A 24,617-nucleotide genomic window follows, 5' to 3' on the forward strand; every position below is an offset into this window, starting at 1 on the left:
ATACAGTGTCCCCCTAAAGTCGTGCACAAATTCATTATTAGGTAAACAAAAGAAATTATTAAAAATTCCCGAAACAGGTCGATTTTTGAATTTAATTTACTATTTTTTCAAATAATAATTTAATATACAGGGTGACCTATGTTCGAGTAATGACGTCATCACAATTTTTTTTAAATGGAACACCCCACTTTTTTTCCAATTTTCGCATTGCCCTAACTGAGCTGATTCCAAAAATATACCACAAGTTGCTTCTAATTGTTACAGGGAGGACAACAATACCCAAATTATTTACAAATACTAAATTTATTTACAAATAAATAAACGTACTAAAAATTGAATTCAAAAATCGACCTGTTTCAGGAATTTTTAATAATTTCCTTTGTTTACCTAATAATGAATTTGTGCACGACTTTAGGGGGATACTGTATTTTAAATGACAGCAGATTCTTAACACATACAGGGTGTGCAAATAGACGTTGCTTTGTTTTATGGACAATATTTACATATTGTCCATAAAACTAAAGCTATGGAGCTTACCATAACTAGAGATGACAAACTACACATAAAAAATTGTAAAAATTCTTACTCGTCAACGCAATGGGCTGCTGTAAGAACCGTTTGCGGTGCGATTAGTGAACCGCCACAAAAGCCAGTGCCCACGCTGACAGGAATAAAGAGAGCTACCTGAAATTATACCAATAAGTCGAAATAGAAATGAGTTTTTCTGGTTGTTATGCCGTAGTTGCCGGCAGTTACAATGCGCTTCCTTAACCTTAGCTAGGAATCTCTGATTTACCCTTGTTGTTCTCGGGCTAAGCTCTGTGGGGGTGGATCCTCTAGCGTAACCCCTAGCGAGTTAGTTAAATAATGATGTCACGTTTCTTTGCCATATTGTTTCATTTTATAGTAATATCGGAAAAGGTTTCCGGACTAATCTTTGTTTCATAAACTCACCTGGTATGGAATCGAGTTGGGAACAGCTTCTACTCCACCTGTGATTCTCGGACTTGGAATACCATGAGGAGCCCTGCTGTGAGAAATATTCAGCAGGTGGTTGGGGAAAACTGTGTTCCAATCGATGTCGGCCTGAACGCAAACAAATGGATACAGAGACAACCTATTCGATTAATTAATACAAATATTACCTTAGCCAACCCGATGAAACACAAAATATACACTAACGCGACTTGCATTTCGATCAGGAACATAAATGATTTTTCTTGTCCCCCTCGTTGTTTTATACGTTTGTAATCTCCATAATACTTGTTTGTATGTATGCGACAGGTTAATACAGCGATTATGTGAAAAGGATTATGTGAAGGAAAAATTGAGGAGTATGTAATTCATCAGATATCAATTTTTTTTTAATTGGGAAAAAGGATTATGGTTATCTCGACGTTCAACTTAATAGTGTCTGGATTTTTATATTAAGTATTTGTACTATGAACTTTCAATCGCCTTTTATTATTCAATTTCCGTTTACACAAAGCCTCACTAAGTTTCTAATCGTTTTAGATTTTACCTATTTATATTGTAATACATTTTACACAGAATCAGTACTTCTTACAATTTAATTTTAAAAGACAGATCTATCTTAGGTTATCAATATAATTTTTACCTGTATAAAAAGTACATCTATTTTTAAATATCCTACCTACTACTACCATATGATAAAAGATGGCAACAGTAAATATAGGAACTTTAACTATAGTAATTAAAAAAGAATTCCCAACTAAAGGATATCCAAAAGTCACACAGGAAATAATTTCAATAGAAAACACAGGATTTATTTAATAAATTGTAAATTTTTTATTGATTCTTAAAGTATACAACATAGGGTTATGTAAGGAATAGCATACCGATTAAATGGTATCAACGACACATACATTAAAAATAGAGAAAAAATAAATAAAAATAGTACAAATAGCCTGGTCAAAGTAGACATTTCAAATAATGAAAATTCCGACAGAGCTAAATTTTGGTGGAGACCTTGGGTACACCATTAGAAATAAAGTCTCAAAAGTCCCCATCGATCCCATGTGTGCTAAAAAAGTTATTCGGGGTCAAAGGTCAAAATTTGAGGTTTTTTGGATTTTTTTCGAAAACGGTAAGTTTTATCAAAAAAGTAGTCCTGACAAAAATTATAGATCTTAAAATTATCTACTAAAATGGTCCTTATACTTTTTTTCTAAGAACTACCATTCCTGAGATATCGCGATTCTAAAAGTTGAAAGAGTCACGTTCTACATGACATGCACACATTTCCACACCACCTGTGAGGTAGTGTACTTTGATGCGTTTTTTTTAACGTAGTTTACCCGATAGGCCTACTCCATGAACTGTTATGACGGATTTTTCAGGGGCAATACTCTTTTAACTGTATGATGATTATTGATATTGATATTGGTTATTGACTTTAACTGTAGTTCTGATTTCTTTTGATATTTTATCTGATTCATACTCTTCAAAGTCGACTTCAACAGTCATGTCCTCTTCGATTTCTTCTTCTTCCTCTCCCTCTTTTTCTTGCTGAATGTTCATAAATTGTTCAAATGAAGATGAATCAGCTGTTTCTTCATCGAAATCACATGAACCTTCAATTGGACATTTGAGCAAGACTGACTTTGGCAATTAGTACACGCTGGAGAACACAGTAACCCTACTCTTCTACAGCCACATTTAGCACTACAACTTTTTTTGCAATTGCAAAAAATAGTGTTTAGAAGTTTTTCCAGAGCAGGTGGAAGTAAAGTTTGAATCGGTTCCAAAATATTATCTGTTAATTTCCAATCCCAGTCTTCTGGGTTCAGTTGATTGCCTAGTCTGACAACTTACTACTCGATACAAGTGTTGATTAGCAGAAGCCGATGTTGGAGGAAGACAAGATAGTTGTACTTGTTTCTTATTACGTGTATTTTTTACAGAAGTTAAATATCTATATTTATCTATACAATCAATTTTTTTTGGAGCTCCTTAACAGCAAGGAGAAAGCGAATTCCTTTTGTGATTATTGTTCGAGGTGAAAAATCAATTTCTGCAATCAATCAAATCTTTTTTTCCAAATAATTTTTATACTGATGTTTTACCCCTTCTGAACATTGCTGATGTAGTATCGCAGCCGGTTATCGCATCTAAAAATAAGATATGGTTTTGGCATTTTGGATAAGCAGATAAACATTTTGAAGAATATATTTCTGTTCGCTGTTGAGACTTTCCAGGTTATAAAAAGTATATAATTTTATCAGTTGGAGTCCTTGCAGTGAGTAGTATTAATAAGTCAATATCTTCACCAACTATAATAGTTGTATTTGTTGCATTAAATTGTTCTATTGCTTTTCAATTGTAAGGACATCTGCGTCATTTTGGCCAAGGGACTGAATTTCTTTTGAGTGTATATTCTCATAATAATATAGTTTATGCATACAAGAGACACAAATAGGCATTTTTACTTGCATTAAGTGCCTAACTATGTATATACGTGGTGTATATGTGCATATCATGTAGAATGTGACTCCTTCAACTTTTAGAATTGCGATATCTCAAGAATGGTAGTTCTTAGAAAAAAAAGAATAAGGACCATTTTTGTAGATAAGTTTCAGATCTATAATTATTTCACAGCTACTTTTTTGATAAAACTTACCGTTTTCGAAAAAAATCCAAAAAACCTCAAATTTTGACTTTTGACCCCGAATAACTATTTTAGCACACATGGGAACGGTGGGGACTTATGACACTTTATTTCTAATGGTGTACCCAAGGTCTTCACCAAAATTTAGCTTTGTCGGAATTTTCGTTATTTAACCACTATTTTTATGACTAATTTGACCGGACTAAAATTTACAAATAACACAAATATAAAGAACAAAATAAAAAGGCAACAAACTATAAAAGATAGATATGACTACATAAATAAAGCATTTTTTATATCATTAGCTAAACAACAAAATAGATCGTCATTATTTTCTATCTCACTGTACTTGCAAACAATTTGATACAATGGTGATGCCACTAGGACGTTACTATGAGCTGCGGGTAGACTAAAAACAGTATTACTTCTAGCTGATAGTCGTGGTACTTTGATATTAATATTACTTAAAACACCTGGACAGTCCAAAATGTTACGTAGAACTTTATACAAAAACATTACTTGAAAAATCTTCTTTTAGCAAGGACATGAATATTGAAAAACCATGAGGAGGATATGTACCATCCAATAAGTACACAGCTGATTTCATAAACCTACGCTGTACTATTTCTAAATTTGCAATTTGATTAGCGTAAATTGGGTTCCAGACTATTGATGTATATTCTAATTTGGAACGAATAAAGCTAGTGTAGAGCAATCGTAGTGTAGAAATACTGATAAGTCTTTGGAATTCCTTATTATGAATCCCATTTTCTTGAAAGCAGATGACGCAATTATGTCTGTATGTTTTGTAAAAGATAATGTAGGGTCAAATGTAACTACAAGGTCTTTTATGTAGTCGGGTCTATGCAATATTATATTATCCAATTTATAATCGAATAGTTCAGAATTTTTTTTTGTGAATATAATATTACACTTAGGGGGCATTTAGCGTTAAATTATTATTTAGGCACCACAGACTAATGACATTAAGCGCATTCTGTAACATATAAATGGTGTACTTGTAGATCAAATATTTTTAATTATGCGAAAAATATTATTGGACTACCAAGTAAACGGGGCAAAAGTTGCGACGAATTCAAATTTTCAAAGTATATTTCCTTTTAATTAAGTACTTACTCGTTTTGGGAATTTACATTATTTAATTTTTTTTGCTTTAACAAATTCCTCAAAATTTCCCGAATATGCAAACAAATTTCCCGAAAAATCGTTTGATTGTTTATTGCTAATGTATCCAAACGTTTTTGAAATAGATAGGTTGAAGAAGGAACTTCGCAATGTCACGAACCGCCACTGATTTGTAGTGATTGTTTATAAATATCTTGACTATCCCATACATACAAGAAGCAGAGATATCTGGTAAAGTAAATGCTGACTGTTGCCAGCATACTTAGTTTTCTGAAGAATCCATCCAATGTTTTCATATTTCCTCCTAATGTTGGTTGATTTTGTTGATTTTTCAGCAATATTTAGCGATTTACCCAAATCCTGTAAGTGTTGATGTAAAACTAACGACAGATTTAGATTCAGCGAGTCAAACTCCATGTGGATAGCCTATAGTACGATCGTATACGATGCAAAGTAGAGCAAAAAATTGTCGGTCTTTTATCAAAGGAAAATCGTGTCATCATTTTTAGGAGGCGTAAGATGAACCGTTTCAAATTTAAAATGAAATTGAATGTAAAATCTGAAATACCGCCGCATACGCACTGGTTCTGGTACTAGCTGTAGTCGGCCAGGTGCATCGAGTGCACGAAGTGGTCGGTTATACGTCAAATACTAACCTGGCGAGCTTGATCGTAGAGCAGGGTACAATAAACAGTGGCGCGTACAGAGGTGAAATGTAGTACATATGTGGAATTTAAATAACGAATTGGATTTATAATAAATTACATTTAAAACAAATAGTTTATGAGAATAAAGGGATTTTTGAGACTTGAACTGATCTCTTCATCGCACCCCATTACGATTCTTTTTTTTTATAAGGAGAACGAAGTTTCAAAGCAAAAACCTTGTATAACAGATATACTATAAATATTTACAGAATGAAAACAAAATATAAATCCTATGATATGATTCTATCAAATGAAAACACTAACAACAATTCTCTACCAATCTCAACAAAATAAGTTATTTTTCTATCAAACAAGAAATGTTAACAAATTATAAACAAAATATAAATTCTATGATTTATGTACTGTACGCCAAACTGCATTTTTCTCATCTTCATTTAATATTAATTTCTTCTTTTCACCCCCTTTTTTAGGTTTCTTAACGTCTCCTTCAATTTTCTTCTCTCTCAAAATTTTGAAAACAGATAATTCGCTTACTCCAGTATATCTAGAACACATTTCCACCAAACCAGTCTTCAGTTTCATGGGATGATCCTTTTCTAAAGGGTTATAGACATTTAATATTATCGTTTTTTCTCTGTAACTTAATATAGAATTTTTTGTACCCACAGCAGTACATCCGGCTCGCGAACATCCAGGCACCGCCTCCATTTATCCATATAACGACAACAGAGCAATAATAATACAAAAAACTTCACTTCACTAGCACAGAAAATATAATAGCATTCACGATTCACAAACAACAGCCCGAAACACACACACATCACACAAATAAAACACTAAAAACACTTTTGTTACGGAGCACAAGAAATATGATTTCACTCACAAATTCTCAAATAATAGCGCGAAACACATATAGCCCGAAAGAAATATAATTGCACTTATAACAGTTATAACCTCACATATATCGCGAGCGAGAAACACGCAGCACCAATACAACCGAAACGAAACTGACCACGCCAGGCCGGCACCCGCGCCGCCGCAAAAAACACAAGACGCAAGTCATATGAGGGATAATGAAGGTAGTAATAAATGTATTGTTGTCCTGCCGCCCAATGTGCGAAGGAGATGCCTTTGTTTTTCATTTTGTCCTTCATAAATATATAACTGTTAATACATAATGCATAAAGAAATTATTCAATTTCCAAAACCCCCTATAAAATGTGTTGCACTGATTCCCTTGACAGGCAATGATTTATTACTTTGCATCGAATACGATCGTACTATAGGTCAACTCACTTTTTCTTGTGCTTATCATTTTGATATAAATGTTGAAAATGGCACAGAATATTTTAGATAAAATGTTATTATTCAATTATGCTCCACATCCCCGCCACTGGAAACGAAAAAGAAAACTGTTCCTTTATCAGATTATTGCAATCGAGAATGCAAAGGCTATTTTTGAATTACTTATCAGAAAAATGGGTCTTAAGTGAATTTTTTCTGACTCAAGTTCATAGGAATCCTTGTACTTAAAATTATATTATTCTCTCAACGTATTTTTAGACACATCTTGTGTACTTGATAGGAACATTCGATATATTCGATAATTGAAAAAAAAAAAGAATCTAAAAATATACCTTATTTACTGATTCATTATAGTTAAAAGATATTTCTAGAATACACCTCCATTTATTGATGTCACAATTAATGATAATATTTATAACAATTTTTTTGTATAATGTATTAAATGATGTTTGGTAAAATCCAATCGAGGAAACTTGTAACACGGGTATAAACTGATGGCCATCCAATTTCACATCCTAAAGCTATTCCAAATGAAACAATTCCAACCTAAAAAAAAAACAGCATTAGCAATAACTAGAGAAAATTAACAGGGCACTTACCTGGACACCGCCTACTATAAGAGGTCCACCAGAATCACCGCTGCAAGTGGATTTTCCCCCAAGTCCTGAGGCACATATGTGGGTGTCCTGAATAGTTCCCATGAAGGCAATGTTGCAAACGCCATTAGTGATGACCGGCACATCTACTTCCCTCAGAACGTTAGATATACCTGTAGCTTGATCAGAGTCAAGTCCCCAGCCAATAGCACGAGCCTGATGACCCTCGAAACTGTTGGAAGGATCTCTTGCGAGTGGTATTATCTGTATGGCATCTGGAAAGATAAAAAGTAGAAGTTTCTTCTCAAATTTCATTACAATTATATAATTTTACTGTATAAGGTCATTGTAAGTATGCTTTAACTAGAAATTTGTTTTTTTCTCTTACTGTTAAGCGTAACTGGCTGGGGCAACCTTACTAGGGCGACGTCGTTGCGGATTAGCAAGCTAGACCACATCGGATGTACATAAATACCAGAAGAGTTGACCCTAACTTGAGTAGGTTCAATTTCACGGATACGGTGTGCCCCAAGGACCACCAACACTGGTCCAGTCACGCTAAAATCCAACAAAAATTAAATAACGTAACATACACAGCGGTTGAATTTTCATTAAATGAATCGAAACTTATTATCATTGTAATTTACAGACCACCCAGTGGTTGCTTAAAGGTGTTTTTTGATAAACTAGAATTAATGTTAACGACGATTTTTGAAAAAAATGTTTTATTGGTTATTGCAGGTGATTTTAACATTGAAATGAAAAATGCTAATGAAAATAAATCACGATTAATTTCTGTAGTAAATTCCTTTGGTAGACAATTAACTGTTACCGATTACACAAGGATTACGACTAACAGCAAAAGTTGCATTGACAATATTTTAACTAATATTGATCAATATCGGGTAAATGTTTTAGATTCACATATTTCAGATCACAGGGCGCAAAAAATTTGTTTTGAAATTAAAAATTATAACTCTCACAATAGTAAAATATACAAAATATTTTATACTCAAAAGATTAAAGAAAATTTTCTAGTACAATTGAGATGCCAAACTTGGGATGATGTTTTTAGGTGTAATGATGAAGATGTAAATAAACAGTGGAATTATTTTATTGGTACATATTTAAATATTTTTAATGAATGTTTTCCAAAAAGATTAACAAGTATAGTACCTAGCAAAAAACACAAAACGATTGAAAATCAACTACTAACAGAGAGTAAAAATAGATTAGATATATTATTAGTATTAAGTAGAAATAGTAATATTTTTAAGGAGATGTATAAAGATGAGAAAAAGAGACATAATAATATCTTGATTGAAAGTAGGAAAATGGAATATGAAAATAGGATTCTAAAGTCAGATAATAAAAACAAGTGCATGTGGGCTATACATGATGAAATAACTGGTAAAAAATATAAATATAATAATTTCCCGAAAAAACAGAATTTACTAGATGTTGCTAATGATTATAATAAATACTTAAATGATGTAATTCCAAATTTGTTTAGAAATGAAAAAATGATTCCATTTCAATGTGATATACCTGATAATAATAAATCGATGTATTTAAAATCACTAACACCTACTGATATTGTAAAAATATCTGAAATTATAAAAAATAAATATAGTAGTGGAGATGATGAAATTCCAGCTGCAATAATCAAAATGTGTATATGTGAGATAAACACTGTAATTTGCCATATACTGAATAATTCATTTAAATACGGAATATTTCCAGAGCAGTTAAAACTTGCAGTCATAAAACCCTTATATAAAAAGGGAGATACAGATTTATTTGAAAATTATAGACCTCTTAGTCTCTTACCTAGTTTCTCAAAAATTTTTGAAACGGCAATGTGTATTCAGTTAGTTGAATTTATGAATGCTGATAATTTGTTCCATAATACCCAACATGGATATATTAAGGGAAGATCGACACAAACAGCTATCTTTCAATTTACTAATAAAATATTGGAACATGCAGAAAATAAAAAAATTGCTTTGGGAATGTTCTTGGATTTATCCAAAGCCTATGATTGCTTATATCACCCATATCTATTATATAAGTTAAAAACATATGGAATTAGGGGTAATGCACTTAAGTGGGTAGAATGTTATCTTGGTAATCGTCGTCAGCGAGTAGCCATTGGATCGAATGCAGAATTTGTAAAATCTGAAATACTGGACACTAATATTGGTATACCGCAGGGTAGTGTAATTGGACCAATTTTATTTATTATATATATTAATGATTTATGTGATGTTTCTATAAATTCCAATCAAAGTATAACCAATTATGCAGATGATAATAACATACTTGTGGGGGCAGATACTTATCCTGAATTAATAGAGGAGGGAAATAATTTATTTTCAGCCACAAGAGAGTGGTATAAAAAAAACAGATTTATTTTAAATAAAGATAAAACTAAAATAATACTTTTCAGAACAAAACAAGCTAAAATTGACACACCTCGAAATGTAGATATTGCAGATGATTCAATGGCTTTCGTTGATTATACTAAGTTTCTTGGAATTTTAATAGATGAACATCTAACATGGGGAAATCAAATAGAGTATTTATGTGTAAAACTTAATAAAATTTGTTATGGTTTTAGAATAACAAGTAGATATTTGAATATAAAAAGTTTAAGAATATTATATTTCTCAAATTTTGAATCGTGTTGCAAGTATGGAATAATATTTTGGGGGGGTAACTCAAGTATTGAAAAAATTTTTGTGTTACAAAAAAGAGTTATCAGAATCATATATAAAATAGCATATAATGAATCATGTAGGAATAAGTTCAAACAAAATAATATTTTGACAATATATGGACTATATATTTATGAATGTCTTTTGTATACATTTAAGAATAAAACTAGTTTTACAATTAATAATTCCAATCATAGGTATGATACAAGTACTATAAATATTACATATCCAAAACATAACTTGCCGTTGACAGAAAAAAATTCCTTTTATGTATGTATAAAGTTTTTTAATAAATTACCTTTGCATTTTAAGACTTTAACAAGCATAGATTAAAAAACACATTAAATTAATGTTGACTAAATTGGAGCCATATAATTTGAATGAATATTTAGAGGCACGAGACTTGTAATTTTAGCAGTTGCCGAAATTGTAAAGAGTGTATATTATTGTGTTAAGTAACATTTGTATGTGTATAGTGTGCAATTTTTGACGTCGTTTCATTTATGTGTCTTTCTTGCATTTTCGTGCTTGTTTTACATCTACAATGTGTAGGGGCATATCTTTGAAATAAAGATTATTATTATTATTACTACTTAGAAATCCTTACCTGTCTACGCAATGTGCTGCTGTGAGGACCGTCTGCTTCGAGATGAGGGTACCACCGCAGAAAGCAGTACCACCACTGACTGGTATGAAAAGGCCTACCTAAAGTAAAAAAAAATAAGATAAACTCGTAGAGCTGGTTTCCTTTTCTTTACAAATACTGACCTACTATTTTTAACCAATTATCTCCTGATTTAATGTTTATGTTAGACCAACAACTGTTCTTTGTGTTATGGGTGAACTTACTTGATATGGATGAGAATTAGGCAGAGATTCTACTCCCCCCGTAATCCTAGGGCTTGGAATCCCATGTGGAAGACTACCATGAGGATACTCTTTTATGTGTTTGGGAAAAACATTGTCCCAGTCGATGTCAGCCTACACAAACGCAGAATATAGATTCAATACAGAAAATTTCACTTGACAAATGTAAATGTTACCTTTGCTAAAGTGAGGAAGACCAAAAGGCACGTGATCACTGCTCTCATCTTGAATGGAGTACAACAACTTAATTGTTATTATTTTTTTTTGGAGGGGCTTTTATATTTTTTCTGTAATCTTTCCTTAATAACCTTCAGTATGTGATGTGATAAGTTGTCTTTTTTTAACAAGTAGATTAGAGGAATTTGATTGTTTGAAAAAGGAGAGATGGGTTTAATCGTTGAGACTTCAAAATTTTTCATATCGAACACAAAGGGATCAGACACATTTAATACATTTAAGCCTTAACCAAACAATTAGGATATAAATATATCAATAATTGGAATAATATAAAATATTGATTACTAGTAATAAAATTTCTTTTACATAAACATGATCTTTATAAATATAAAGATAATAAGGAAATAGACAATTTCCTTATAGACAGTGTTAGGTTTTATATATCTAGAAAAAAATGTAGATATAGTAATCAACATTATAGACCGATCAAAATAACTCATTTAGAGGGGAAAAAAAAAGAAAATTGTTACCTGGACTTTTATAAGTGGAAATGGTAAAGGGGCCTATAATAAACGAAAAAAAAAATAATAATAAATGCGTGAGCAGGGGCGGCGGAGGATTGATTTGGGGGGTTGAAAAGTTATGAAAATTGTATCATTGGGATTTCTGGCGAAAGTTGACGTCAAACAAAAAAGTATCTAATACAAAAGTTGTAGATCATGCAAAAATCTACAACTTTTATAGAGGTCATTTTTTAACATAACCTCAAAATTTCCGAGAAAAATGCGAAAAACTGGTTTTTCTCTGATTTTTCGTTTTTTATTTCTCATTTCCGTAAAAATAATTTAATTTTGACGAAACTTGGTGAAAGTATATCTTTCTCTGTCCTAAATAACGTCAAATTTTTTTAGATAAAAAAATCAAGAAGTTTCTGAGATATTCATTTTTTTCGGCCTGAAACACTTCTTTTTTTCAAAGAAAAATTCTACTTAAAAAAATCATGGTAGAGAGTTCTGCCTGTAATCATTTTTCCGTTTTGACATATACTTTTTGGTGAAATAAAAAAAATTGTAATCACAGTTCAAAAACATGCTCAAAAATGCAAAAAAGTAAAAAATGATTTGCAGCAATGAATTTTTCAGTAATTGTTGATAATTTGTTCAAATTAAAAAAAAATCACAAACTGATTACACCATTCAATTGTAGGGAAAAAATACAAAAAAAAAACTGTCTCATTGTTTGACCCAAAACTATTTTTATACAGTATTGATATAAACTTAAGTCGAATAGTGACTAAATAACATAAATAATAATATTTTTTCCATAGGATCGATTAGTGTACTTATTTTTTTAAAAGTTTGATGAATTCATGGATATACAGTGTGTCCAAGATAAGGATGGGATAGCATTAGGATCTAGGAAACGGTAAGAGATACGGGGTGGCTTAGATTAGAAAAAAATTGTGTTTTTTTATACCTAACAATATGCTGTTTAGAAAGTTTTAAAATTCCGGGTAGTTCCGGAAATATCCGGAAAAACCCGAAATTTTGCTAAATTGTTTAATTTTTTCTGGTTTTATTTGAAAACGAATTTTAAAATAAATTAAATATTTACAATGCCACTTTTTTCGCTCTATACAATGGCATCAACATTTTTGCAATCCGACGTTTCGTCTTCGAGGGGCCATCATCGGATTAATTTTTTTAAATACGTCGCTGCTATTTTTATGACTAAATCTAGTTAAGTCATTTTTAATTCTGAATTAGAGGATATTACTATTGTAATCGCTTAAAAAGTTTTTAGTTTGTTTTAGCTATAACTTAAAATTTTCTATTGGATGAAGTTATAACAGTATAAAAGTCAATACCGCACAAAATATCCAACAATTTTTTTACTACTGTTAGTAATACTATAATTAGAAATAATAAAATATTTCATAAATTCGTATTATTTTTTTATTAGGTACAATTTTTTAAATTATGGATTAAAAAAATTATTGAATATTTTGTGCTGTATTGACTTGTATTCTCTCCTGTCTCTCTCTTCTCCAATAGATACAGGTATGTTGAAAGCATTCAGAGCTGAACTCAGGAAAAATTAAAAACCTTTTTAAGCGATTAATATCATCTAATACAGAATTAAAAATGACTAGATTTTGTCATAAAAATAGCAGCGATATATTTAAAAAAATTAATCTGATGATGGCCCGTCGAAGACGAAACGTCGGATTGCAAAAATGTTGTCGCCATTGGATAGAGCGAAAAAAGTGGCAATGTAAATATACAATTTAATTAAAATTAATTTTCAAATCAAGCCAGAAAAAAAATAAAACGATTTTGCAAAATTTCGGGTTTTCGGATTTCGCGTTAGCAGTAGACTTTGCAGTTAATATTTTGTATTGCTAAAATCTCAAATCATCCTGAGATAATTTATCATTTGTGCATTTCTAATTCGACTTAGATGTTTATAGCAATACTGTACAAAAATAAAGTTTTGGGTCAAACAATGAGACACAGTTTTTTTTTTATTTTTTTTCCGTAGAATTGAATGGTGTAATCAGTTTTTGAATCGTCTTTAATTTATTACAAATTATCAACAATAACTGAAAAATTCAATGTTGCAAGTCATTTTTTATTTATTTTGCATTTTTGAGCATGTTTTTGAAATGTTATTACAGATTTTTTTTATTTCACCAAAAAGTATATACCAAAACGAAAAAATTGATTACCGGCGGAACTCTGATTTTTTTAAGTAGAATTTTTCTTTGAAAAAAAAGTGTTTCAGGCCGAAAATAATGAATAACTCGGACACTTCTTGATTTTTTTATCAAAAAAAATTTGAGGTTATTTAAGACAGAGAAAGGTATACTTTCACCAAGTTTCGTCAAAATTAAATTATTTTTGCAGAAATGATATTTTTTTGTTTGACGTCAACTTTCGCCAGAAATCCCAATGATACAATTTTTCATAACTTTTCAACTCCCCAAATCAACCCTCCGCCGCCCCTGCTCACGCATTTATTTTTTTTTAGGTTTATTATAAGCCCTTTTACCATTTCCACTTATAAAAGTCCAGGTAACTATTTTTTTTTTCTCCAAGTGTAAATTGGTTGGACTTTTAGAAAATACCATAATACTATCGTGCTAACTTCAAATAATTAATGTTACAATTATTCAGATATTATACATATTATTTTACAGAGCATTATCGTGAATCCAGTCGAGAAAGCCTGCAACTCTGGTATATTTTTATTTATTTTTCCAATTTTCGTGTTACATACACAAAAGTGCTTACACACGTCAGAACAAAGGTAAAGTCATGTTCTATGAAGAACTAATGATAAAATGACATAAATAAACAAAACAATACAAGAAAATAATTAAAAAAATTGTTTACACACTATATTATAAAATCACTATTAAAATATTCTGCGAAAGTATAAAAAGCATGACTCAACAGATATTTCTTTATTTTCTTTTTAAATTGCCTTGAGTTTAGGTTTCTTATATCGGGAGGAAGTGCATTAAAAAATTCTATTCCAGTATACTCAGTCCCCTTCCGCGTTCTCAATAGTCTACAATATTTATTATTAAGGTCATTCTTATTTCTGGTGTCATAAGTATGAAACTGACTTCTGCTCTGAAATTTGTGTACATTGCATTTAATAAAGAGGAGGATATGCCGAAGGCCAACCATATTCACACATCAATACGTTCCTTAAAGACACAAAACCCACCTGAAATTCAGGAAATATTCAATTAAACTTACAGAAATCCCTTACATTTTATCTCTTATATGTATTATACCTGAACATTTTCAATGACCAGAGGATCACCAGAATCTCCCACGCAAGTGGATCTACCATTTACGCAAAGCTTATTTCCATCTACATCACCCAAATACGTGACCTAGCAACCGAAATTGGAAACAATGGAGGCCTTGGTCACTCTCAGAGTCGGAGACATCTCACAGATATAGTCAGAAATCCCATCCCACTTACTAAAGCTTTACTTTCTTCGTAGTTGGTGTTGTTGTCCTTTGGGAGTGCAACGGATTGAATGTATTCTGAAAAATACAATCATCATGGATTAAACAGTTTCCGTGTCACATCTCTCAAGCCGTATCAGTGAAGAAGAGAGCGATATGTCCCTCGAAACGTCAAATCAGCCTTAGAAAGCCTCATGAAAGTTACAATCCTCAGTACGTTGAATTTAGAAAAGGTTCGTTTAGTTTCTCTTACCATTAAATTTGATTGGTTCAGGCAACCTGACCACAGCAATGTCGTTTAGAGAGGTTCCCTCGAAATCTTGATGGATGATTATGTTTGAAGATTTTACTCTGACTTGATGTGGCTCAGGTGATCGAATACGTGACCCCTAACCACAACTTCTACAGGACCATCGATACTGAAAAATTACCATTTATATACCGGGTGACCACGAGATTACTACTCAGGCTCTAGCTTAGGCACGAAAAAATATATCGATTTAAAATTTTGGGCATGCGGTATTTTCCGGATGTGCCGGAAGTGCGACATTTTTATGATATAATATTTTTATATTTAGTACTTCTAAAATAAGTTAAATATATCATATGACGTCTTTCTCCTCGAGGAATAACACTTCCCGTATCTCGCAGCCGCTGAACGCTCTGTAGGATTGTATTTGCACGATGGTGACGATGTTCCTGGTACAACCTAGTCGTCGCGAGCGCATTTTCTCCGACTGCACCATACACTAATTAGTCTAGGAGAATTACACATTGCCATGGCTGTTGCTTGACGTAACTTGGATATTAGTAAAAATCGGTCGAAAATAATATATACAATGAAAATATAAGGTTGCGCCAAGAAAAAAACTTCTGCTATTTGCAGAAAAAATTTAAAAATACAAAAATACTCAAAAAATGACGTGTTTTTTCTAACATTTTCCAACATAACTTCTTAAATATGCAGTTTACAGAAAAAAATATTACTGGCGAAATTGTTTGTTATGAAATTTGCTACAAAATAGAATTGTTTTGATACCTGCGCATATCATATTTTTGTTGCTAAATAGCCAAAACAACGTAAGAAAGTGATGAAAATCGAGGTAATTTGAAAGCGTCAAACTGACAGGCAAGAAATTGTCCAATTCTACTATAAATGTAGATGTAAGTACTTTAAACGATTATAAAACGAAATTCCAAAACCCGATCCAAATCGGTCTGATAGTATTCGTATGAGACAATTTGTTACTAAATTTCAGCGCGAAATGTCGTTATTTCTTTACGTGAGTGCTGGGGTTAAAGTTAGGCATTTTAATGTGCGCTGATTTTTTTTACATTTACTTGGACCCCTTAATAATCATATAGAATCGTTAGAATATCTATTTTCTTTTTTTGAATAATTTTTGGAGCGAATTTAAAAGTTAGAAAAATTTTGACTTTATAAAAAATTACTTTCGTGAAGCGGTTTTGCGAGTTGGAAAATATACCAAAGTACTAAAAAACAGTTCTCGGAAAGACGCTTAACTTGAAAAAAAGAACGTTCAAATCGGTCGTATAAGTTCCGAGATATCGAGTGTCAAAGTCAACAAACGTTAGCTGTAAAACTATACATAATGTAACAACAAAATATGAATTTGGTAGGTTTTTTAAGAATTTTTCGTATGTGCTTTTATAAATATTATCACACGTGTGCCTTTTTTTATGAAAATTCAATAAATATCGCCAAGCCGACCATTTGAGCCGCAAAACCGGGGGGAGGGGATGAATGATAGAAATTGAAATTGCGCGTTCAAAAAGAGCGAGCCCTCTTCGACGTTTAATATCTCTGCTTCTACGGCTCCGATTTTGATGATTTTTTTAAAATCAATATATCATAATGAGAGGAATTCAATTATCAAGATTTCGTTAAAATATTATAAAGCCCTATCAGCCTATTACGACTACTTAAAATTACACACATTTCATTGTTGCTGTATATTCATGTAAATAATAATATCGATGGTAGATATACATAGTCCATTGTTAATAGTTATTAGTTTTAATTCGTAATAATGTTTGAAATTTTTATTGAATATATAATTTATTTATTTGATATTTATAAAACGCTTTTTACAGCATAGTTGCTGTTTTCGCTCTCAAAATTTTCTCCTACAAGCTGTCATACGGTGACGGCCCATTAGAATATTTCGGAGACTACCTCGATTTGAATTTTGAAAATTTGGGACCTAGTGGTTTTGGAGGTTTTATTTAAAAAAAGTTTAAATAAAATAATGCCATTGTTGTAGTACTTCCGGTTATACCGGTAGTCGCCCCACCTATTTGCTTATTATAACTGGAACATCCTATATATTTTTGCATATTTGGATTCTACGCGTAATTTTAGGGGAATTTTATAAAGCTTCCCAATATTCATCTCTAATGGTCTAATGGTCTTCCACCTATTTCAGTTTCATATTTATTGTCGCATTTGATTGACCGAACCGTCAAAACTTGGTTTTTCTAAATTAGACACCCTGTATATTTAATCAAAAATTTATTTAATCAAAATCTGTTGGAAAAATTTACTCTATATATGTCCATATTACATCTCCATATACCTATCTTTTAATTTTTCTGTTTCGACGGTTTTTGTGATAAATAAAATGATCCAATTTCTTGCGAGGACGGCTATAAAATTGCTAGCAAATTTAAAAAATCAAATTAACCAACCATAAGTCATCATTTGCTGTTAATCTGACAGTGGTACCTACTTACAATTAGTTAAACACTGATTTGAAAATAATGGAAAACGGTACTTATTCAAATGCTGATATTATAACTGAAAACAGGCAATGATGTAAAAAAGTGAAAAACTTTAATAATACGGTGATAATGAAAATATAATAAACACGTTTTATAAACATAAATAAATAATTATTTGTATCTATATCTTTTTCTATATTCTATGATTTCTATGCATACAATAAATAAATTACATATTAAATAAAAATTTCAAGATTTTATTTAAACATTATTACCACGTAATTATTAAAACTAATACCAATTAACAGTGGATTATGTTCCTATATCCTACCATCGATATTATTATTTACAGGAATACTTATAAAAGGGCTTTATAATATATTAATGAAATCTTGATAATTGAATTCCTCTCATTTCGTTTTATCCATTAAAAAAAAATCATCAAAATCGGAGCCATAGAAGCCGAGATATTGAACGCCGAAGCGCGCGTGCTTTTTTTGAATGCGCGATTTCAATTTCTACCATTCGTCCCCTCCCCTCGGTTTTGCGGCACAAATGGTCGGCTTGACGGTATTCATTGAATTTTCATAAAAAAGCACACTTGTGATAATATTTATAAAAGTACATACGAAAAATTCTTAAAAAACCTACCAAATTCATATTTTGTTGTTACATTATGCATAGTTTTGCAGCTAACGCTTGTTGACTTTGACACTCGATATCTCGGAACTTATTCGACCGATTTGAACATTCTTTTTTTCAAGTTAAGCGTCTTTCCGAGAACTGTTTTTTAGTACTTTGGTATATTTTCCAACCCGCAAAACCGCTTCACGAAAGTAATTGTTTATAAAGTTAAAATTTTTCTAACTTTTAAATTCGCTACAAAAATTATTCAAAAAAAGAAAATTGATATTCTAACGATTCTATATGATTGTTAAGGGGTCCAAGTAGATGTAAAAAAATCAGCGCAGATTAAAATGCCTAACTTTGACCCCAGCCCTCACGTAAAAAAATAACGACATTTCGCGCTGAAATTTAGTAACAAATTGTCTGATACCATTACTATCAGACCGATTTGGATCGGGTTTTGGAATTTCGCTTTATAATCGTTTAAAGTACTTACATTTACATTTATAGTAGAATTGGACAATTTCTTGCCTGTCAGTTTGACGCTTCCAAATTACCTCGATTTTCATCACTTTCTTACGTTGTTTTGGCTATTTAGCAACAAAAATATGATATGCGCAGGTATCAAAACAATTCTATCTTGTAGCAAATTTCATAACAAACAATTTCACCAGTAATAGTTTTTTCTGTAAACTGCATATTTAAGAAGTTATGTTGGAAAATGTTAGAAAAAACACGTCATTTTTTTTGCAAATAGCACAAGTTTTTTTCTTGGCGCAACTTTATATTTTAATTGTATAGGTATATTATTTTCGACCGATTTTTACTAATATCCAAGTTACATCAAGCAACAGCCATATCTCGAAGGTTTTGAGTTTAATTCTCTTGGACTAAATATCATATAGACACGTTCGGAAATAGTAAATGCATTGTTTCCTCGGTTCATTGTAAAACTAGTTTGTGCACAAACTAAAAAATTAAGCGAAGTAAGAAATAAGAATCTCGTTTTTAATGTAATCGGCACGCTATTCTTATTTTTTACTTCTTGATAAAAGTTACAGTCCACTATCGTGGATTTACAAAATAAAAACTTTTGTCTCGAATCTTTCAATTTTTAACAATGATGGGTCGATGGACGATGCTTAGTATTTAATAATTAAGTGAATAATGAATTCAATACAAATACAAAATCAGTTGACTGCACACATTTTTTGACAATGTAACCTAACCTCTTTTTAGTATTACTAGCATTAGATTATACCGATTTCAATTATAAGGTTGCATCTGGGGTCGCATAAAACCATTTCCAAAGATTCAATAAATAACACAGGGTCGGTCTTAATTTTCGTTGAATAAATGAACTTTAATTTACAAAAGAAAAAACGCGAAGATAGAACTTTTTGGTATAAGACTTTTCTATTACAAATATCATCAGGAAGCTGTAGTTTAATTTTTTTAGATTATGCACGCCACACTCTGTATAGCCTCTTATTTTACGCACTATCGCTATCCATCTGTTTCTTTGAAAAGGCGACTTTGTACGTCTGATCAAGATAAGGTGATTATAAATCAGTCAACTAACAGTTTCTGTTGTTATCTAATGCAATCTCCATTGTTTACTTTTTTAACTACCTATCTAAATTCGTTGCAAATGGATATAATAAAAGTAGTGGGGTGTCGTGGTAAAATAATTTTATTTTATATACATGTATGTTTTTCTCAAAAAAAACTACAATTTAAACTTTGACGGAATCAATCCAGCTTAAAAAGCTTGTTATTCTGGCGTATGCAGCTGGCCATCCAATTGCACAGCCTAGTCCGTTTCCGAAGGAGACAATACCAACCTGAAAAAAGTGATTTTAATAATTTGACGTTCATTACATTAACAAGTAAACAGAATAATGTCTACTAGATGGCACCGAATTCATTTCATCAAATGTTTAAAGTAAAGTTCTACGAAAGTCACTCCGACGAGTTTTTTACTAGTTAAATTTGAACACTTAGTAGAAAGCCTACTCTGGGCAAAGGTATCGAGGATGTGTTAGTTCAATACTGCCTTGAGGAGACATCTGCAGTAACTTCAAAGCATCCACGTCTGGAAACTTCAAAAGATTCTAGTGACACTGAAGTCGCTTAGAAACCACGTCTGGGAAATTCAAAAAGCCCAGTGCAAATGCTGGAAGTGTTGCTGTGATGCCAAGTAAGTATGACTTAAAAGGGAGTTTAGATTAGAAACGTAAAAAAGAAGATTCTACAAAAAAAAACAGCAAAGTTGCAACAGCGACAAAGGTTGTAGAAATGTGAAAAATGACAAAGAAAAAGAAGACTGTTGATTTGACTGATGAGAGTGACATGGAAGCTGTTTTTGATGACGACAGTGATGGAGAACCATGTTGCAGATTATCTCTTTTGTGCAGGCTTATATTCCGCAGATGAACAGTGATTTAAGTCACAGTCTGTGCGAGGATGTCTTCTGTACTCTGAGGAATCGAGTCTTTAATCCCTTAACTCGAGACATCTGCAGGCATACACATTTGTGTCACAATACGTCATAATTAGTCATAATAATTTTGCTGTTCATTAAGGCTTAAATCCTGATATTCCGAATACAAGAACTTACCTGTACACCATCAACTACCAAGGCACCACCAGAATCGCCGTTGCAAGTGGATCTTCCACCAAGCCCAGACGTGCAGATGTTGCTGCTCTGAATAACTCCGAAGAAAGCGATGTTGCAAACAGCGTTGGTGATAACGGGCACTTCAACTTTCCTTAGAACTGGTGAAATGGCTTGGGAATTGTCCGAGTCCCTTCCCCATCCGCTTACAATGGCCTGCTGTCCCGCAAAATCATCGGAACCTGTTGCCAGTCTGATGGTCTGGATGTTAGCTGGAATATTCAGAATTAAAAGCTAAAGCGGAAAGGATCCAATCCTAAGGCTGTAACAACCCAATGTAGGTACATGGATGACACATTTATTTCCAATTATGGATATCAAAAAAAAAAAAAACTCTTACCGTTGAGCGTGACACGGTGTGGTAGAATGACAACGGCTACGTCGTTCCTTATAAGATCACGGTCCCATTGAGGATGAAGTACGATATTATTTGTAGTGATTCTTACTTGCGTACTTTCTTCTTCTCTGATGCGATGGGCTCCAAGTACTACCTCGACAGGTGCAACAAGGCTAAAGACACGGTAAGTTCGGCTCATTACATAACTGATGTCGCCTACAGAATCTTGCTAAAGACATAAAGACTTGACTTACCTGTCAACGCAATGAGCAGCTGTGAGAACGGTCTTTTCCGTGATCAGGGATCCACCACAGAAACTCAGTCCTTGGGCGACGGGTAGGAAAAGTCCTACCTGAAAATCAGACGTGGGTGAGGAAAGACAAAGTCTATCAGGTTTCAATCATATCAACATTAGTTATCCAGATCCGAAATATTGAACTGGCAATAAAAATCTGTAAAAAAAATTTTTCGGACTGTCTAAACCAATAAATTTGTTCCCAGTTTCTTATACAAAAAGGAATTTTATTGCGTAGATTGCGTACAACGAATTCAAAGGGTGGTAGTTTGAAGAAAATTCAAAAAGTGTCGGAACCGGTATTACTGGCATATTTCGACCATAAAATTAATAAAATTAAACCTTCGACGTTATGGTCAGTATATTCCATAATAAAAAGTACCCTGAATGCTAAAAAAATGCAAATATTAGACAATTTCCAAAACTAATACCATATTTGAAAAGCAAATCAGTTGGATACCTTCCGAAAAAGTCCAAAATTCTAACGAAAGAGGAAATTGGGAAATTTTTACAAGAAGAACCTGATAATGTAGGCGAGCGGTTCACCCCTAAAAAGATGCTTCTAAATGAAGGTAACCGACTAAATTTTTAAAACAAAAACCTACAGCATGAAACTTTTTTTATTTTATAAAGTGTATTTTTCTGATATTTTACATATTTTTTTATATTTTTCGGCGCGGTCAGTCAATTGTTATAAACAAAAAAGTTGTAAAAATAAAATTACTCGCCGAATGACTTTGAAAACAGTTCTTTGGGACCAAAATAAACACCTTTTGTCCTTTTACAAAAAATCTAAAAATGCTTCGTTTCCGAGATATTTTCAATTTGATGTGAAACAAGTGACGAAATCGATAAACTTTCGGAATTTTTTTCTCAAAAACTATTGAACAGTTTAATTCTAAAAAAAGCGTATTATATTTTGTTGGTGTAGGTCAATTATTTTATTGAAGGTCTAAAGCGAATAAAAAAAACAGTCTACAAATAGTAAAATTGTAACTCTTGATTCATTGACACATGGATGGAAAATTGAAAATGGTTATTTGAATTTTAATTATTTCGAAGGAGAAATTGCGTTAGATATGCTTCAAAAATATTTTTGTTCATGTAGTGGAAAATCAATCGACTAACCACGCCGAAAAATATAAAAAAGAAATTGTAAATTATCAGAAGAATACACTATAAAATAAAAAAGTTTCATGTTGTAGGTTTTTGTTTTAAAAAATTAGTCGGTTCATGCCTTTTATTTAGGGGTGAACCGCTCGCCTAATATATTTTGCCAGAGAAGGTATTTCAAATTAATATAATATATATTTTTGGACAACTTTTCAAATCATTTTAATAATTGGTGTTTGTGGAGCTTTGAGAAGAGATGAATTTGAAAATTTCGACAAGCAAAAAAATTGGGGCAAATTTTAGTCGACGACCACCCCAATTGAGACGCCTCTGACTAAAATTTTTTTAAAATTTTATAATGAATTATTTCGACTTTTAATGAGCGTTCACGATGTCAAAATTCATAATTTGTCTTCAACCCATTTCGGAAATATTAAAAAAAAATGAATTTTTTGAGGCCCCATTTAGGGGGCTTAGCTCCCTTAGCAAGCATTTCTCGACCCATGTTTATATGAAAAAATATTATTATTTTTGACAATAGAATCAAGTGGTAAATTATTAGACACTAATTATGAGACACCCTGTATATTGTAATTAATAAAATCATAAATGTTTCGAAAAAATTACAAATTGTTTTGACATTTGCATTATGTTCTAGAACAAAAAAGACTGGCGTTCTAGAACATAAAAGTATTTTGCTGTTTGATGACAGAAAAAACTCACTTTTGTTAACAGTTTTCGAAGAAAGTTATTTTTGTTAAATTTATAAGGTTTATATGGGCAAACAAAATGTCTAGAACGCTTTATTAGCTGGACTGTAATAAACATTTAATTTTTCATAATTTTCCATATGTCGTACAATTTTTCCGGTTTTAGGCCTCTGGTCCCTTGAAAGAAGCCCGTACCCTGTGGGACTATGCCCGATATAAATATTTTTGATTTCAATTTTATTCATTACCTATTCCAATATTTTATCTAGGAATACAAACCAAATTCTTTGAATGTAAATTTTGTATTGGATTGCCGAATATAAAAAAATTTTTGCAATGCAACTAGCCGTTAATTTCATTTCATCACAGCTAAACAAGACTGAAAGGTACTTACTTGATACGGGTGAGAGTTCGGTACAGCTTCTTCACCTCCTACAATCCTTGGACTAGGAATGCCATGCGGCGAAGGAAAGAGTGAAACCGCTGGATCAGGCATAGGGAAAGCCTTGTCATAGTCTAATTCGCTCTAGAAGTAAAAGTAATTAATTATCATTAAAAAAGTCCCAAAGAAAACCAAAAATAAATTGTTGTTACCTTGGCCAAAGCCACGAGTGCCAGGAGAGTTAGTACAATTGCCTTCGACGCCATTGCCCAGGAGAAGTGTCTTCGGGTTTGTGACAAAACTTTATCATGAGCGAATATTTATAGTTTTTTCCTTGTTTCGGAATTTTATCTAGCATGCGTCGAGATAATGCGATAAGTAAGACAGAATAATAGACGATAATCCTTGTTCAACCCTTAATCCATTAGAAAATCGATTATAATCATCGGCATCCTGTTGGAAATTTATGGAAACGTTGACATGAAGATCGGATTTCAATTTAAATTTCACACTTGGATATATAGGGTGTGTTTCTTGTGATCAAAATAAGCAGACTTGAGTAAACTCTATCCTAAATTACTTCGTTTAGACGCTAGAGGGCGTCAAAGTTGACAAGGAAAATGATTAAAATTTGATATACAGGG

At 32.0% G+C, this 24,617-nt stretch overlaps 2 protein-coding genes across 2 annotated transcripts in view; both read right to left on the reverse strand.

The window, feature by feature from the left end:
* The window catches only part of LOC108907689 (serine protease persephone), a 16,847-nt gene extending 15,615 nt beyond the window's left edge, over positions 1-1,232 (reverse strand). The window contains exons 1-3 of the mRNA XM_018711475.1: positions 1,146-1,232; positions 955-1,086; positions 587-684 (exon numbers count right to left, since the gene is read on the reverse strand). Of these exons, the coding sequence (XP_018566991.1) occupies positions 587-684; positions 955-1,086; positions 1,146-1,208 (293 nt within the window). The 5' untranslated portion in view covers positions 1,209-1,232. The remainder of the gene's footprint in view (positions 1-586; positions 685-954; positions 1,087-1,145) is intronic.
* A 5,879-nt stretch (positions 1,233-7,111) lies between these two features.
* On the reverse strand, positions 7,112-24,299 carry LOC108908172 (transmembrane protease serine 9). The gene is made up of 13 exons (XM_018712109.2): positions 24,186-24,299; positions 23,986-24,117; positions 21,728-21,825; positions 21,477-21,646; positions 21,080-21,348; positions 20,202-20,303; positions 15,104-15,168; positions 11,104-11,170; positions 10,910-11,041; positions 10,668-10,765; positions 7,732-7,901; positions 7,347-7,618; positions 7,112-7,293 (listed from the first exon to the last, which is right to left on the reverse strand). The coding sequence occupies exons 1-13, from the start codon at positions 24,237-24,239 to the stop codon at positions 7,186-7,188; spliced, it is 1,737 nt and encodes a 578-aa protein (XP_018567625.2). The 5' UTR covers positions 24,240-24,299; the 3' UTR covers positions 7,112-7,185.
* Between the last annotated feature and the right edge of the window lie 318 nt (positions 24,300-24,617).

The sequence above is a fragment of the Anoplophora glabripennis genome, unplaced genomic scaffold, assembly GCF_000390285.2.
Source record: "Anoplophora glabripennis isolate ALB-LARVAE unplaced genomic scaffold, Agla_2.0 scaffold11, whole genome shotgun sequence".
Taxonomy (NCBI): domain Eukaryota; kingdom Metazoa; phylum Arthropoda; class Insecta; order Coleoptera; family Cerambycidae; genus Anoplophora; species Anoplophora glabripennis.

Bases quoted from the DNA above. Each gene is read 5' to 3' on its own strand.
- LOC108908172 (XM_018712109.2), bottom strand. From the start codon at position 24,239: ATGGCGTCGAAGGCAATTGTACTAACTCTCCTGGCACTCGTGGCTTTG. The intron at 20,304-21,079 runs GTAAGTTCTTGT...CACTTTTTTCAG, and splicing joins TGGTAGTTGATGGTGTACAG to GTTGGTATTGTCTCCTTCGG. The intron at 11,171-15,103 runs GTAAGTGGGATG...ATAACAATTAAG, and splicing joins ACGAAGAAAGTAAAGCTTTA to TTGTTGTACTCCATTCAAGA.